Here is a 13,915-nt window from a genome sequence, read left to right as displayed (position 1 = left end):
AATGTTGCTCAAACTTTGTTTCAAAATATTATCTGAGGAAAGTTATGAACAGAAGATAGAACTCTCATTTGGTGACCAAAATTATGAACAGCATTTTTCATTGTGGTCTGGATATTTCTCAGACTTTTCTTTTTTCCCCCTCAGCTTAATACCAATTAAACCAAGCCCATCAGCAAAGCACAAATGTGGATAATGACACGGGCCACTGCTTTATGTAGAGAAGAATGGGTAACCATTTGGGGACTTTTGAGTATTCATTCATTCTTTCAATAGTATTTATTGAGCACTTACTATGTGCAGAGCACCGTACTAAGTGCTTGGAATGTACAGTTCGGCAACAGATAGAGACAATCCCTGCCCATGGACGGGCTTACAGTCTAATAGGGGGAGACAGACGGACATAAAACAAAACAACTTAAACACGATAAACAGAATCAAGGGGATGTACACCTCATTCACAAAATAAATAGGGTAATAATATATACAAATGAGCACAGTGCTGAGGGGAGGGGAAGGGAGAGGGGGAGGAGCAGAGGGAAAGGGGGGAAAGGGAGCTTAGTTGAGGGGAGGTGAAGGGGGAGCTGAGAGGGAGCAGAGGGAGCAGAGGGAAAAGGGGAAGCTCAGGCTGGGAAGGCCTCTTGGAGGAGGAGAGCTCTCAGTAGGGCTTTGAAGAGGGGAAGAGAGTTAGTTTGGCATAGTGTGTGTGTGTTAGGGGGGCCGCCACTGGTGCAGAACAACACTGTAAAAAAATGAGCCAGACAGCAGAGTGAAATGTGGAGTAGAGGGGGAAGAGACTGGAGGCAGGGAAATTGATGAGGAAGCTGATGGAGTAGTCAAAATATGACAAGTGCATGACCAATGTGTTGGTCATTTAGCTGGAGAGGAAGGGATGAGTTTCAGAAATATTGCAAAGGAAGAATCAAAATGCTTTAGCAACAGTCTGAATATGGGGGTTGAAAAAGAGGAAGTTACTATCTTTGTGCATGGAGCTCCTATTTATGTTTCTAGCTAGGTCTAGTCAACTTCTGTGAACCCTCTTCACAATAGTGATAACTGTGGTATTTGTTAAGCATTTATTATGTGTCATGCACTGTTCTAAGCACTAGGATAGATTCAAGATCATCCAGGTGGACACAGTCACTTGTACCACATGGGGCTCCCAGCCTAAGTGGGAGGGAGAACAGGCATTTAATCCCCATTTTACTGGGGCCCAGAGAAGTGAAGTGACTTGACCTAGGTTACACAGTAAACAAGAGGTGGAGCCAGAATTAGAACTCAGGTCCCCCGACTTGCAGGTTTGTGCTCTTTCTGAGGTCATGCTGCTTAACAAGTGCAAAGATGAATGGTGACAATCTACTCTCTCCCTTTCCCTGTTTCCCACTCTCTCAGTGGCTCCATCACTTCCAAAATTCTGCTTCATGATCATTTAACCAGTTCTACTGAACAGAATCAGTGCTGAGTTCTTATATGAAGCACTGAATGAAGGGGTCTTTATATGTACTTATTTGTATATATATATATATATTTGTATTATATTTGTATAAGTATGTATTTATATGAAGCAGCATGACTCAGTGGAAAGAGCCTGGGCTTCGGAGTCAGAGGTCGTGAGTTCGACTCCCGGCTCTGCCACTTGTCAGCTGTGTGACTGTGGGCAAGTCACTTCACTTCTCTGTGCCTCAGTTACCTCATCTGGAAAATGGGGATTAACTGTGAGCCTCACGTGGGACAACCTGATTACCCTGTTCACCCCAGCGTTTAGAACAGTGCTCTGCACATAGTAAGCGCTTAACAAATACCAACATTATTATGTACTTAATTCAGTACTTAAACTGTACTTAAAAGTACTCAGTGTAGGGGTTTCCTCTAAACTTTAAGTTCCTTGAGGGCAAGTGTCTATCAACTCTTATACTGTACTCTCACAAGCGCTTTTTACAGTGTTCTGCACGCAGCACTCAATAACACACTTGACTGATTGATTTAAATAACTTCATTTAGGTCCACACGTATATGGTAACTGGCTTCATTACAGACCTTGGTAAGCTAGCAAGTGATACCCAGGAAGATTTTTGTAATTCTTAAAATAATTGCTTTACATGCTCTTTTGATTTTTCTACACTATGTCCTGTTCCAGAGTAAAACTGCTTTCAGAGCGCTAGTATGTCAGAAAAAAAGAGGCTGCTGATCCTACTACAAATATTTTTTATAAACTACTCCTAACAATACCACTAGATAAAAGAGAGGCCTTTGGTTTAAGGAAGGTGCAACCTTAGTTCAGGACCAAGTTTAATTTATTTTTTATACAAAAGACATCTTAAGGTAATGTAATAACCATGATGACTTTTCCCTTTTAGCACCAATGGGCACATGACCACCACAATCAATCCATCAATAGTACTTATCGAGCACTTTCTGTATTCATTCAATAGTATTTATTGAGCGCTTACTATGTGCAGAGCACTGTACTAAGCGCTTGGAATGTACAATTCGGCAACAGATAGAGACAATCCCTGTCCAATAACGGGCTCACAGTCTAAACTGGAGAGCACTGTACTAAGCGCTTGGAAGAGTACAATAAAACAGAGTTGGTAGACATGTTCCCTGCCTACAAAGAGCTTACAGGCTAGATCACCACATCCTCAAAGGTGCAAAGAAGAGAAACAATTACTTAAAATTTATTTTAATGTCTCTCTCCTCCACTAGATTGTAAGGTCCTTGAGGGCAAGTCTTTTGTCTACCAACTGTACTTTACTCTCCCAAATGCTCAGTTCAGTTCTCTGCACACAGTAAGCGCTCATTATATATCACTGATTGATTGAAGATCTTCTTCTGACATCTTGTAACTGCTCTCTCGGAGGCAGCACTGCCTAAACCACCCCCCTCCCAGTGCTTGGGCAAATTGGGCTCATTGAAAATAGCCACCGACAAGTTCTTACTCAAATTGGGTGAAAAGCTACATTAACAAGACGACGAAATCTACTGAGCTTTGTACAACTTTGTTACTTGACAAATGGTCTGAGCCCACCCAGAATTTTTACCACGACCCTTTCTTTTAATGAAAAGAAAAAGGGTTTAAACCGTTCTTGATAAAACATCAATAATTTTCAAGGCTTACTGGGTAATATATCCAACAGATTCCATGCCGAATGTTATCTCTGTATTGCCCTTTGAAGATCAGTCTCCCGTCCGTGTCATATTCCTGGGCTGGTCCATTCAGCTCTCCGTCCACATAGGTGCCATGGAGGACGCCTCCGTCTTCATACGTGTACACCCCCTGTCCCTGTAGGGCGTCGTCCACGTAATATCCTTCAAGCGTGCTAATGACAAACGGAGACAAAGATAGGGAGATCGGGTGAGGCTGGGGTCTAACGGCCTCATCCTCAATAGCAGAAGGACTCTGTCTACTACGTTAACGCAGCCGGGGTGTTGGTGGCTGGGCAGAAACTTACACCAGCACGAGGAGTCGCTGGCCTACGTTGCTGCTGTCTGTCTCTGAGTCAGGGAGCGTTCTGTCCTGGATAAATTTAGATGAGATTTGACAAGGGAGTCAGGGAGTGGCTGCCACAGCTGGGCTCCAAGGCTAAGGCCACTCTTGACCTTCCTGCCTCTCCTCCTGAAAGCTCCCAAAGGCCGACTCTCTCCAGCTGCTGCTTCTGCCCCGCTCACACCCGCTCCAGGAAACTACCACTTAGCCAGGCACTCCCCAGGACTTAACACAGGTAATTCCCTGTGCTGACTAGCATTTAGAGAGACACGTTACCCTTCTAGATCATTGTAGTTGCCAAACTGTACATTCTAAGCGCTTAGTATAGTGCTCCGCGCATAGTACGCACTCAATAAACACAATAGAATGAATGAATGAATGAATGAAAGGGTGCATTTCATCCACTGCACGGACCAGCCTCTCAGTACTCAATCCAGCCTGCTGAGTCTCTGGCTCAAGCCTGTCAGAAATCAATTAATTGTATTTATTGAGCGCTTACTGTGTGCAGAGCACTGTGTTAGGTGCCAGGCTAGATACAAGCTAATTGGGTTGGATGCAGTCCATATCCCACTTGGGGCTCACAGCCTTAATCTTCATTTTACAGATGAGTAACTGAGGCACAGAGAAGTGAATAGACTTGTCCAAGGTCAAACAGCAAAGTGGCAGAGCTGGAATTAGAACCCAGGATCTCTGACTTCTAGGCCTGTGCTCTTTCCATTAGGCAGTGCTACTTCTCATAAAATTCAGGGTTTGGTCTGCCCAAACTCCTCATTTCATTAAAGACTTGCTTCTTGGGACAAAGCCAATATAAGAAGAAGAATAAAAATGCATTTCTATTAATTTATATATTAATATTTATTTATATCGATGTTTATCTCCTCCTCTAGACCCTGAGCTCGATGTAGGCAAGGAATGTGTGTTTGTTGTTATAGTGTACTCTCCCAAGTGCTTAGGACAGTACTCTGCACAGAGTGAGCACTCAATAAGTATTATTGACTAATAATAAAAAGAAGAAGAAGGATGTGACCCTGCTTCAGCTCAAATGGACACTGAATGGGGACAGTATTTAGGACATATTCTCAAGCTCAAATGAAACGGAGCATTTAGAGAGGCCCTGGGCCCCTCCCCTCCAAACCCACCGGCCCACCAAGTTAAGCAATGGGCCACCAGTCACAGGATGGGAAGTTGTCCAACTCTGGCACAAACCCAAGAAAAGCATTCAGTTTGGATCTGGACTGTAGGGGCCTGTGAGCAGAGCTAGTCCTTCCCTGGGGTAGAAATGCACCAGATACAACCCAATAGCTGGGAAGATCCACGTGCCTGGCTTACTACAGTAAAAACTCAATTTCATGCTTAGAAAATGTTATGGCAGAGATCAGTTTGGGTATCTGACAGTACCTGATAAGCAACCTTCTATCCTAGAATTATCAGAGATACAGTCACGTAAACTCTAGAGCACCTGCTTTGATAACAAGGGGAATGCCAGTCTAGAAGCAGAAGTTTTCTAGATGTATCCCAAAAAATGAATTTTTACATTATGGAGCACAACTCAGGTTCTGCAAAGAACAGAGTCCCTGAAGTGGAAGATAAAATCTTGGAGAGTTGGCTGGCACACATTATTTTTAAATAAAATGAGCAAGAAAAGTAAAAACAAATTTACATCAAATACTGCCATAGCCCATTTATTCCAAGATTCAGAACCATGTGACTCTTCAAAAACACCAGGTCTTGGCCAGTTCATAACTATCATTTCTCTCATCTTCTAGCATTTGGTCAAAAATTATTCCTTTCCACAGATCCTTTGGCAAAATGAATACTATGAAGCAAAAATCAACACCCAGGGTTAGCACGTAGTGCAATCACTTTTGCGATTCATCCCGGGATGAATGTATCTCAAACCTCCCCTAGTGAGATAGGTTTTATAGGCAGAAAAGTTCAAGGTGGAAGTCAGAGGTCTAGCTTTGGTCAGTTAGTGAGAGGAGATCCTAGAACCTAACCCACTCTAGCCAATTACTGCATAGTACCACCTGCCCAGTATTAGCATTGCTAATACACATCTAATTTCACTTTAGGATTGGGCTATAATTTAATTGGAAGAGGAAAGTCTGTAATATTTGTTGTGTGACAGTTTTTTTTCCTCACAGAAAATAAATGAGAGGGCAGGATAATGCTTCTGGCCAGTCTTAAATGGATGAATAGGCCAGTTCTTTCATTATTACCTTTACTTATGGGCTCAAACCAATTTGTCAAAGCATGAACTGCTATGACTTTGTCTCAAGATGTTAAATTATTATTAATAATGTTGGTATTTGTTAAGCGCTTACTATGTGCCGAGCACTGTTCTAAGCGCTGGGGTACACATAGGGGAATCAGGTTGTCCCACATGGGGCTCACAGTCTTAATCCCCATTTTACAGATGAGGGAACTGAGGCACAGAGAAGTTAAGTGACTTGCCCACAGTCACACAGCCAACAAGTGGCAGAGCTGGGATTCGAACTCATGAGCCCTGACTCCAAAGCCCATGCTCTTTCCACTGAGCCACGCTGCTTCTCTAATTATTGGTAATAACTTCATCTGTTCATTAGCCTCACTGTGTCACAAAAGTGTAATACGAAGAGAATCCTTTTTTAAATCATGACAACGGCATAGATAAGTATTCTGGGCCAGTTAAATTCTGAATAAAAAATTGACAGCTATTTTTTTGGAATTTTGCTTATTTCTTCAAGGGAGGTCTACCATCTACCCACCGTTGACAGCATTTAGGAAGTATTCTAGTTTAAAAATCCAACAGATCTTATTTCTCCTATTCTGTGTGGGTGAAAGCTCTGCTATTAAACTCCATCATTGTGTCACCCAGTACTTAAGGAGAAAATTGGCTCCAACTCATTAGAATCAGCAAAATCTCTCCTCTGCCCCCAGTGAGGTCATGCTTGAGTGAATCTTCACCATAAGCCTCCGTGCTTATAGGGCACTACCATTTTAAAGGATGAAATGGTACAGGCTGATGCCAGTGGCATTGATTCTTTTCAGTGCATTTGCTTGGATTCCCCCTGGGTCTTTGATGAGAAACTCAAGTGATCTCCCCAAATTCTATCAGGCCATTCCTCACATTTCTTTTTTATATTGTGATCCTATAGTCACCCAATCAGGTTAGACATGTTCCCTCCTTCAGTTTCTGATATATCTCTCCAATTAGAGCTATTGCAAGGAAGGCTACACAGCTAATGCTAGATCTTTTAAATGATGCTCCTACCCAAACTTTCTAGCTTCTGAAGAAACATTTTGGGTACTGGTGATGTGTCTATTTTTACCCAGCTGATTCCAGGCCTTAATTAAATGGGCTGCTCAGAGGGTTATGTGGGACCTGTAAAATCAGAGCTTCTGGCCCCCTGGTAACTAGAAAAGGTGGGTCAGGACCCCTGATGAATCGGATATGGGTGGCAATAAATGCCAACACTACCAGAGCCTTAAAGCATGTCTTCCTGTCTGCCTCTTGAGCACTACTTAAGTTTACATGGGCTGTTAATCTCGGTTGTTCCCAAAACAAAATCCTGGGATCCTGCCTGCTCAAATGGAAGTTCAAGACCTGGGCAGAAGCTGGGGGAATGGTGGACAACCAGGTGTTAAATGTGGGGGTGGAGAAAAGGCCCCGGTTGAAGTTTTATGAGGAACGATGCGGGCTATTGTCTTTGACTCCCACTTGAACCCTGGCTGCTTTGCTTGGCGAAAAGCAGGACACCTATTCTCGCTTGAGTCTTGCCCAGCCTGACATTGAATCCAATGGGAAATAATATGGTCCTAGGCTACCCATTACAACACTCCTTTTCCAACCTTCCAGGAGTTCTACAACTTAATCCTCAAGGGATTCCTGCCTTCGACAAAAGAACCCTATTCTGAATGAGTCACCAGCTGCGAGAGAGATAGAATACATTTATATAGTCTTTGTCCCCTCAAAGACCAGACACTCAGGCCCTGTCTAGGCTAGAGATAAGTCAGTCAAAACAAAAGGGCCTTCTGGGATGAAATTCATCCTATGTTATCAACTAATCAGCAGATCTCCTTCTGAGAAGATCAGCGGCTCGGGGAATCACTCGGTAGCCAACTCTCAGTCACTAGCCGAGGTACTGCCTGGCCCTGACTGTCTCAGGAAAGGCAGGGCTCGGCGGGGAGTGACAACCTCACCTTCAACCCCAAGTGTTAAGTAAACTGCCTTCCCCAAAGCTGTTTGTTCTTTGACCACTATGAGCAAAACCCATTTTGAGATTAGTAGTAAACTGGTTTTGGCAGTACCCGTCAACAAAGGTTTTGAATCCCTGTGAGAGAAAACAACTGAGATGGGAATTCTTTTCATTTTGAACTAAGGTATTTTAAAAGTTTTGAATTCCTGGGAGGAAAAAAAACTCTGATAGGAATTATTTTGGTTTTGAACTTAAGTGATTTAAAGGGTCTTAATGCAGAGGTAGGTCACAGAAGCTCCAAGCTCTAAACGAGTTGGATTTTATTCCATCGTTCATATTCCTCCCTCTCCCTTAGAGTTTATGCAGATATCTTTATATCTTATTGTTTCCCCCTATTTGTAATTTGCTTTAGAGTCTGGCTGCCCACTAGATTGTAAACTCCTTGAAGGCAAGGATTGTGTTGTGGAAGCACAGTGGACTAAGCCTTGCATTAGCTCCTTCTCATCCAACCGTGCCCTCTGAGCTGTTTTCTTTCCAGGCCTCTTTGATTGTCTCCTAACCATTTGGTTTAAGTGAACGAGAGTAACTCTGGTGACTGGAGTCCCCAGGAATGGTAGAATCCCAAGGGATGGAACGTAATGGGCCTTGAGGCCTGGACTCCATTTAGTCTGGCCAAGTCGTCATTTCCTCAAAGTGGACATACCACCTAGCCTCCCTCCTTTGTTTCGTCTAATCTAGGTGTCTGTCTTATTAGGAAGTTTGGTATGTCAAGGTCTTAAGACAGGATGAAGCCGAGTCAGGATTCCTAACCTGCTTATCAGTACTGTTTGCCCACCAGATCTAGAGGGAGAAAACCAGGCAGGGCCTAGTAATTATCCTAAGTAGAATTTACTGCCTTTTGTCTTAAGATATATACAGTATTGTGCTCTTCCATAATGTTTGAAGCTAGGATGTTGGACCAACTGTATATAAAGAAACTCTGTATTATTTGAAGTTGTGCCGGCCTTGACCAGTAGAGGAAATCCTGCCTGTTAACCACCACTCCCTAGCAGTGCTAGAAGAAGTGCTAGTAGTAATAAACTCGTCTCTGACATACCCTTTTGAACTCTAAGTCCGTGAAGTTTTCTTTGACATTTACTGTCTCTACTGCACTCTTCCAAGTGTTTAGTATAAAGCTATGCAGAGAGGAAGCACTCAGTAAACACTTTTGATGAATTAATCGATTTGAAAAAGGTCAGGGAGCTGATCCTGGCTGCTATGTCAGTCGAAAACAGAAAAAGAGAATAGTGAAGACTCTAGAAGGGAAAGATAAGGTTTCTGGGGAGTGGGGAGAGTGAGGGTAGTGAAAGAAGATTAAAAAGTGTAAATTATGAGCACAGTAGACTCAATAAATAGTGAGCTTGAGAAAAACAGGTATAAAAATTTTTATAAAGGCAATTATTCTAAAAAGAACTACCTTCCATCAAAGAAGAAGAACTTTCCACGCCCGTTCTTTTCTCCGTGAACAAAGTGACCCTCGAATCTGTCAGTGGAAGAGTAGGTGACGGTGCAGAGGCCATGAGGTAACCCATCATCATCCAGAAGCCCTTTGAAAAAAATCCAACAGCAAAGCAGACAATGAGAATTCCACCTTGCCACCCCCATGAGCAAGAAAAACAGATGGCTGCAGGTTGGGGCAAAGCAATAATCAAGACCTCAATCATGGTGGTTCCCTTCAAACCCTTGGATTCTTTCCTCCAATGGAGACACGAATCACCAGGATCCCTGGAGGATTGGATCCAAGAGCCTCCCCTTCAGAGAGGCTTTAGAGTAGTGTCACTCTAACAGGTCAATGGGGACTTGCGGGGGATGGCGGAGGGAGAATGGTTTTTACAAATAAAGTTCACTTTTGAAACCATGGTTCCAAATTCTACAATGTTCTTCAAAATAAGGAGCAAGTCATTTTTATTGGAGACTCAGAGTGCTAAGTAAGTTGTATTGTGTCTCCAAGGCCTTCATTTTTTCTCCCGAGATTGTAATGAGGCAGTATTGTAACTATTGGTCACATTCATTACTAAAGATTAAATTACTGTATAGAATTTGATAATTTAACAAAATCAACTCTCTTCCAGGAGGCCTCTTCTGACTTCTCTCTCATATCCCCATCCTATATTGCCCCCCAGTTGCCAATTCAGTACTTCCATGGCATGTAGGGAAAAAGCACAGGCCCAGGAATCTGGGTTCTAATCCCAGCTCTGCCATTTGTCTGTTTTGCGATCTTGGACAAGCTATTTAACTTCTCTGTGCCTCAGTTACCTCATATATAAAATGGAGAATATCTGTTCTTTCTCCTACTTAGACTGTGAGTCCTATATGGAATGGGGATCATATCCAATCTCATTATCAAACACTGCCAAACACTGTACTAAGTGCTTAATAAAAATCAGCAGTATTATTACTTTTATTAGCACTTGGGTACTAACACCCCTACAGCCTACTAAGCACTAAGATAGAAACAAGTTAATAAGGTCAGTATAGTACCCATCCCACATGGGACTTAGTAGAAGAGAGAAAGAGACCAGATACTTAACCCCCATTTATAGATGAGGAAACTGAAGCATAAAGAAATTAAGTGACTTGTCCAGGGTTACATATCAGGGAAGTGGCAAAGCTGGGCTGAGACTCCAGGTCCTCTAATGCCCAAGTCTGCTGTCTTTCCACTAGGCAATGCTGCTTTGGTTATTCTTTGCTTTTTCCCTACCAATATTTTTTTTTTAGTGTCTGGTTTCTCCTCTAGTTATAGAATCGTTGAGGGCAGGGATCATGCCTACTAATTCTACTTTACTCCCCCAAGTGCTTAGAACAGTCTCTCTACATTCAGTAAGTCCTTAATGAATGCTATTGCTTCATTGAGCCTAATTCTCCTGGATTTTCAAGGGTATTACAGTTCAGCTCTGTGGGGCAAAGGTAAAAGACGTTGTCATTACATCTTTGTCACCATCAGTCCCAACAATACAATGTACGAGAACTCACACACCCTTCTCAATAGGTCTGGGTCACACTTTGGACATGAATCAGATAGACCATCATGTGGGACAAACTACTTCTCACCTAATCCTTTAGCCCTACATCGCTAATCATAACAACATGTCTGCAAACTTTCCCTCCGCCTAGGGAGCTTTGATTTCACAAGTTACCAGAACCATATTCGAAACCATGGGGTCTCAAATATGAGTATAAAGGCAACTAGATGGTTAAATGTGGTTCTTATTTGTAATTCAGCAACCCACCTGGAAATAGGAATAAAGAGAATAATTTTACTACCTTGACTTTATAAAGCACTTCTTCCCGAGAAGTAAAAGAACTTTCCTACCTCATATCCTCACATTCTTCCTCTTATTAACTCTTTGGGAGAGTTAAGGGAGAACATTATTAAATACTTAAGTTGTGTCACTTTTGCCTGTATGTTATATATATACACAACGAGCAAAGGTGAGAGCTGATATAATCAGATACAGCATAAATACAAGCTAGAAACAATGAACAAATATAATATTTTATGGTGACATTTGACAATCCACAGTTCATTTAGAAGAGCTGTCACAAACACTGTTTCTTAAATCTCTTTGGGTCATATCCTCCTCTCATAAATTTTCTGCTGTAGTCAAGGGCAAGTGGCGACTTGGGGTGTTATTATATTCCTATTGAATAAGTGACATCACATATTTTTAAAAGTATTTTAGACATTTGACTTTACAAAAGTCTTAGTCCTTTACAGTTCTGTGTCTAAATCCCAGATTAGTTACAAAAGTAATAATAATAGTAATTGTGGCATTTGTTAAGTGTTTATTATATGCCAAGCTCTACATTAAGCACCAGGATAGATACAATATAATTAGATCAGATTCAGTCCCTGTCCCACACGGCATTCAAAGTCTAAGTGGAAGACAGAACAGTATTTAAACCCCATTTTCAGATGAGGAAACAGGCACAGACAGGGTAAGTCTTGCCCAAGATCACACAGCAGAAAAATGGTAGAGCCGGGATTAGAACCCAGGTCCCCTGACTCCAGGGTCCATGCTCTTTCCACTAGGCCTCGCTGCTTCCCAAGCGCATGATCTTATCAGAATTTGAAATAAATTCTAAAAAGGTACAGATATTTTATATTTTGTGCATTTTTTCCTTGTTTTTTAAACACATGACTGGGAGCTGGTAGAGGTTCAGAGGGGAAACAAAAGATCTTAAAGGCTAAAATCAACTCACTCCTTAAGCCCAGGCCAATGGTGGCCGAACCTCCTCCTCCTAACTCCCCAAATCATAAAACAACAATCATCCTTATTGAGCACTTACTCTGTGCAGAGCACTGTACAGTATAAACACTATAACACACACATTCCCTGCCCGCAGAGAGCTTACAGTCTAGAGAGACAGACATTAATATAAATAAATTACAGCTATGTATATAAGTGCTGTGGGGCTGAGGAAGGGGTGAGGTGAAGAAAATGAATGAATCAGAGTTACCCGGAAGGGAGCAGGAGAAAAGAAATTGAGGGCTTAGACGGGGAAGGCCTCTTGGAGGAGATGTGCCTCAGTGAGGCTTTGAAGGTGGGGAGAGTAATTGTCGGATATGAAGAGGGAGGACATTCCAGGCCAGAGGCAAGATGTGGAAGAGAGGTCAGCGGTGAGATAAACGAGACCTAGGTACAGTGAATAGTTGGCGATAGAGGAGCAAAGTCTGCGGGCTAGGTCATAGTCGGAGAGTAGTGAGGTAAGGTAGAAGGTCTAGAGCTTCTCAATAGGGATAAGTCTGGGTCACACTTTGGACATGAATCAGATAGACCTTATTATTACAAAAACTCCTCACTCTAGGCTTCAAGGCTCTCCATCACCTTGCCCCTTCCTACCTCTCCTCCCTTCTCTCTTTCTACCGCCCACCCCGCACGCTCCGCTCCTCCGCCGCCCACCTCCTCACCGTCCCTCGGTCTCGCCTATCCCGCCGTCGACCCCTGGGTCACGTCCTCCCGCGGTCCCGAAACGCCCTCCCTCCTCACCTCCGCCAAACTGATTCTCTTTCCCTCTTCAAAACCCTACTTAAAAATCACCTCCTCCAAGAGGCGTTCCCAGACTGAGCTCCTCTTCCCCCTCTACTCCCTCTGCCATCCCCCCTTTACCTCTCCGCAGCTAAAGCCTCATTTTCCCCTTTTCCCTCTGCTCCTCCACCTCTCCCTTCCCATCCCCACAGCACCGTACTCGTCCGCTCAACTGTATATATTTTCGTTACCCTATTTATTTTGTTAATGAATTGTACATCGCCTCGATTCTATTTAGTTGCCATTGTTTTTACGAGATGTTCTTCCCCTTGACGCTGTTTATTGCCATCGTTCTCGTCTGTCCGTCTCCCCCGATTAGACTGTGAGCCCGTCAAATGGCAGGGACTGTCTCTATCTGTTGCCGACTTGTTCATCCCAAGCGCTTAGTACAGTGCTCTGCACATAGTAAGCGCTCAATAAATACTATTGAATGAATGAATGAAAGGGGGCAAACAATGAGTGCTTTAAAGCCGATGGTAAGGAGTTTCTACCTCACCTCTAAAATACTATTGAGACATATGAACACAACAGAAGATCTGCACATATTACAAATTTGGCACCCTACTTTTGATTTGACGTATAAAATTTAAAATCTTCTATTTGCTTCACTTTAAGAACTTTCCCAATTAAAAATGAATGTATTAAACCTAAATGGAACTATAATTTCTATAGAATCATTTTAAAGGAAAAGGTCAGGTTCTATTTTTTAAAAGCATTAAAAATGCAATCTTTAATTCAGTGAAAGCAAACTGTGTTTCTAGCTGGATATTCTTGTCATGTTCTTCTTGCCAAGTAAAAGGATCATGAAAAGTAAAAATGGGGAAATAATATGACGACAACAACAGTAACAGTAATTTTAAGCACTTACTATGGGCCAAGCATTATACTAAGTGCTGGGTTAGATACAACAGAAGCAAGTCCAACACAGTCACTGTCTCAGTCTCAGGGAGGGAGAACAGATTTTTACAGATGAGGAAACTGAGGCACAGAGAAGTCAAATGACTTGCCCAAGGCTACAAGGCCAGCAAGTAAGCTCGTTGTGGGCAAGGAATGTGTCTGTTTATTGTTACATTGAACTCTTCCAGGCACTCAGTACAGTGCTTTGCACACAATATGCGCTCAATAAAGACAACTGAATGAATAAATGGTGGAGTCAGGCCTAGAATTACAAACTCTAGACTGTA

At 42.6% G+C, this 13,915-nt stretch overlaps 1 protein-coding gene across 2 annotated transcripts in view; it reads right to left on the bottom strand.

The window, feature by feature from the left end:
• Positions 1-13,915, bottom strand: part of SETD7 (SET domain containing 7, histone lysine methyltransferase) — a 46,951-nt gene that overhangs the window by 19,123 nt on the left and 13,913 nt on the right. For both annotated transcript variants that reach the window (XM_029076682.2, XM_029076683.2), the window contains exons 2-3: positions 9,119-9,248; positions 3,116-3,317 (exon numbers count right to left, since the gene is read on the bottom strand). In XM_029076682.2, coding sequence (XP_028932515.1) covers positions 3,116-3,317; positions 9,119-9,248 — 332 coding nt within the window. The remainder of the gene's footprint in view (positions 1-3,115; positions 3,318-9,118; positions 9,249-13,915) is intronic.

Source organism: Ornithorhynchus anatinus, chromosome 12 (assembly GCF_004115215.2).
Source record: "Ornithorhynchus anatinus isolate Pmale09 chromosome 12, mOrnAna1.pri.v4, whole genome shotgun sequence".
Lineage (NCBI taxonomy): Eukaryota > Metazoa > Chordata > Mammalia > Monotremata > Ornithorhynchidae > Ornithorhynchus > Ornithorhynchus anatinus.
This window is presented reverse-complemented; position numbering and strand designations above follow the sequence as displayed.